Raw genomic sequence first — 3,307 nt, forward strand, 5'->3', positions numbered from 1 at the left:
GACTTAGCAGGAGCTAGGCCAATTTGGTAAACCCAGGAGAAACGCATTAACTGAGGTCTTCCTTACAGTTCCATGCACCTCGTGAAAAGTAAAGATTTCCTTGGGAGCTCTTTCAACGAGATTTGGTCCTCGACAATCCAGGTCCCTGAGTGGCTGAATTTTTTTGATCTTGTGCGTTGTCTAGACCTATCAATATCATGGTGCAACGACGACGAGCTCTGCTACGGCCTCGACACTTGATTGTGGTACAAAGATTGTACATAGTACTCCTATATACCAGAAGAAGATTTTGTTTTGCAACATTTGACACTTCTTTCCAATTGCAGTTGGCACAGATAAATACCCCAAAAATCCAAGACAAGACCATAAATTACACCTCCACTTAATTGCACATATGGTGTGTGTAGTGTACATACAAGCATACAGAAGCACATCTTATACCCTAGCTATGAATTTAATCTCGCTTCCAGCCGCTGCAAAAGAGAAAACTGCACAGATCCTTGGCCGCACGTACTAGACCTTGGCGCCAGAATCACATGAATCCACTAAATTTCCCCTCTCTCTTTTCAATAACATGTACACAATAAATTGAAGAAGAAGAAAAAGCCATGAAAGCGCCACGAGACCGGGCCATGCACCCACGAGATGCATGTCCGCATGGGCTAGCTAGTGATTTTCATCTCCAGCTAGCCAAACCAGTACTCCGGCCGGCAGCGCAATGAATGGAATCTGGATCCACGGATGTGTCTCTCTCAGTTGAACTTGGAGCAGACCTTCCTGACCTCCCCGCTGGCGCCGGTGAGCACGCCGATGCTGCCCATCTTCACCATGGAGTCCGCGAAGTCCTGGCGGAAGTAGGGCCCGAAGATGGTGCTGAGGAGGCCCGAGTAGGAGTCCACCACGTCGACGGTGCTGGTGTCGTTGTAGAGCGCGGCGTCGGAGGCGATCACGGCGAAGCCGTTGCGGATGTTGCGGAGGATGGAGGTGTCGAAGACGCGCTCGCTGCCGCGGTCCAGGGAGACGCGCGAGTTGGAGTCTCCCGGCGCGCACCGGGACTTGAGCTCCGACAGGAAGCCGTCTGGGATCGACGGGTCTGACCCGAGCCCGCCGCCCGGGAGCGGGAATTTGTAGAGCCGGTCCTGGATGAAGAAGCATGCCGTGGTGCCCACCGTGTGCGCCGCTGCATGCATGCCGCCATCGATGGGTTAGGGACATGAGTCCGTGGTCGATCGAGGGAACGCAAGGAAACAGATGGGTTGGTTTGCTTGGTTACAGCTGAGGAGGACGAGGTCCTTGTCGTCGAGGCCGCTGGCGCGGAACTTGGAGCGGAGCACCTGGGCGGAGTCGCGCACGTCCGGCAGCACGTCACCGTCCCGCACGTTGGACACCTTCCCGTCGCGGCGCCCTGTCGGCACGTCGAACGACGGCCCGCCGGTCTGCACCAAAGAAACCGATCAATTCCCACTTCCATCCATGCAGGCATATGTGCAGCGTGCATGAGGATGTTACTACTTACGAATGCGACGGCGTCGCGCGCGGCGAGGACGACGATGTCGGCGCACGAGACGACGCCGGGGCACTCGGACTCGAGCTGCGCCTTGGCGTTCTCGATCACGTCCATCCCGCGGAGCCCCTGGTGCTTGTTGTTGTCCACCTCCGCGTTGTTGCTCCCGCCCTTGATCAGCACCGACGCGTCGCACCCCTGAGATCGAGAGGCGCAGAACCAGGCGAATTCCCACGTCAAACACACTACGAATTACTTCCTTTACCCTGGCGAATTGCCGAGGGAGAGCGCGCGTACGTACCCTGACGAAGCAGTCGTGGAACTGGAGGCGGAGGAGGGCGGGGAGGATGGTGGAGTCGGCGGCGGCGGTTCCCCGGACGACGGACGCGACGGTGGACTCGGCGCTGGGGCACGACTTGGAGTAGAACCCCACCTGCAGCTGCCCACTGGAGCTGGCGACGCTTGCTCCTAGCACCACCAGCAGCAGGGCCACGGCACCGCTGGCAGTACCCATCCTAGAAAAGAATCTAGAGAGCGAGGAGCTTGCGAGAGAAAGAGAGAAAGAAAAGGCCCGAGGAGAGCTAGGATCAAGGTCCTCTGGGTGGCGTTAATGGGGTTTTATAAGCTCTCGTCCGGTGGAGAAGTAGAGCCGTAGGCCAGCCAACACATGGATGATTTGACCTCACCGCAAAGAGTAGGTGTCAAGCATTTAGTGGTACAAAACTGCATACTGCAGCAGCAGCAGCATGAACTCTTCGCTGTAGGAGGGTCTTGCCGAGGTGAAGTTTGTCATATTTGGAGTACAGGTGTCAGGTAGCAATACGTAATTTCACAAACAACAATCTGGACCAGTATTTACTGTAGTACTGAAGACATGCATGAAAGCCCAAGTGAGGATTTTACGAGGAGGATTCTGGTGGGAGATCGGATCCAAATGCGTCGCATAGTAGATTCTTCATGCGTCCTTTCGGATTTATAACGTGAAAGAAAATGTCGAGTACGGCGAAGCTGATGAATCTACCACCTAGTCCCAGAAGTTGATCTCCCAATTCAATCTTTGCGGGGACACGGCCATGAATGCCATACACGGTTCCGGGAATAGCCGGGGAGAGAAGTTTCTCCTGGACCATGGTGAGCCTGGCCGGCCATGCGTCCATGTGCGCGGGCCACCGGTCGGTGTTGATGCGCGCGGCTCCAGCGTGCCACGATTTATGGCCCAGTTGTCACGGCAAAAGGGCATGCGGCAAGTTGCCGGCGAGTGAGTAAAGATTTGCTGCCGCGGCATGGCAGCTTGCATGCATGCCATGAGATGGCCGCAGCCGGATTGGCTCAACTACGAAAGTGTGCGAGTTCTCCCCTGATTTTGGGGTTTCTGGGCTTTATGACAGAGCAATTCCGTGCAGGGAGACGCTTTGCATCATGCTAGTCATAGTAGGAGTAACATAGATGCCACATAAGAAAAAAAATAATGTGTCATGTAATTAAAAAGGAGAGAGATAAATAAAGTACTAACATAATATGTTACCATCACATGGCGGTTTCCAATATAAAATGAGTCTACAAAGCAATAAATGAAGACATGTATGTTATTACATGTATGACACTTCCCACTATGAAGATAGTAACATGGACTGGTAACATATGTACTCCCTCCGTTCCTAAATATAAGTCTTTTTAGAGATTCCATTATGAACCACATACGGATGTATATAGATGCATTATAAGTTTAGATTCATTCATTTTGCTTCGTATGTAGTCCATCTAGGGGAATCTCTACAAAGACTTATATTTAGGAACGGAGGG

At 53.1% G+C, this 3,307-nt stretch overlaps 1 protein-coding gene across 1 annotated transcript; it reads right to left on the reverse strand.

The window, feature by feature from the left end:
* Positions 1-360: 360 nt before the first annotated feature.
* On the reverse strand, positions 361-2,104 carry LOC109775312 (peroxidase 43). Its single transcript, XM_020334061.3, has 4 exons — positions 1,806-2,104; positions 1,517-1,702; positions 1,274-1,436; positions 361-1,180 (listed from the first exon to the last, which is right to left on the reverse strand). The coding sequence occupies exons 1-4, from the start codon at positions 2,016-2,018 to the stop codon at positions 753-755; spliced, it is 990 nt and encodes a 329-aa protein (XP_020189650.1). The 5' UTR covers positions 2,019-2,104; the 3' UTR covers positions 361-752.
* Between the last annotated feature and the right edge of the window lie 1,203 nt (positions 2,105-3,307).

The sequence above is a fragment of the Aegilops tauschii genome, chromosome 4, assembly GCF_002575655.3.
Source record: "Aegilops tauschii subsp. strangulata cultivar AL8/78 chromosome 4, Aet v6.0, whole genome shotgun sequence".
Taxonomy (NCBI): domain Eukaryota; kingdom Viridiplantae; phylum Streptophyta; class Magnoliopsida; order Poales; family Poaceae; genus Aegilops; species Aegilops tauschii.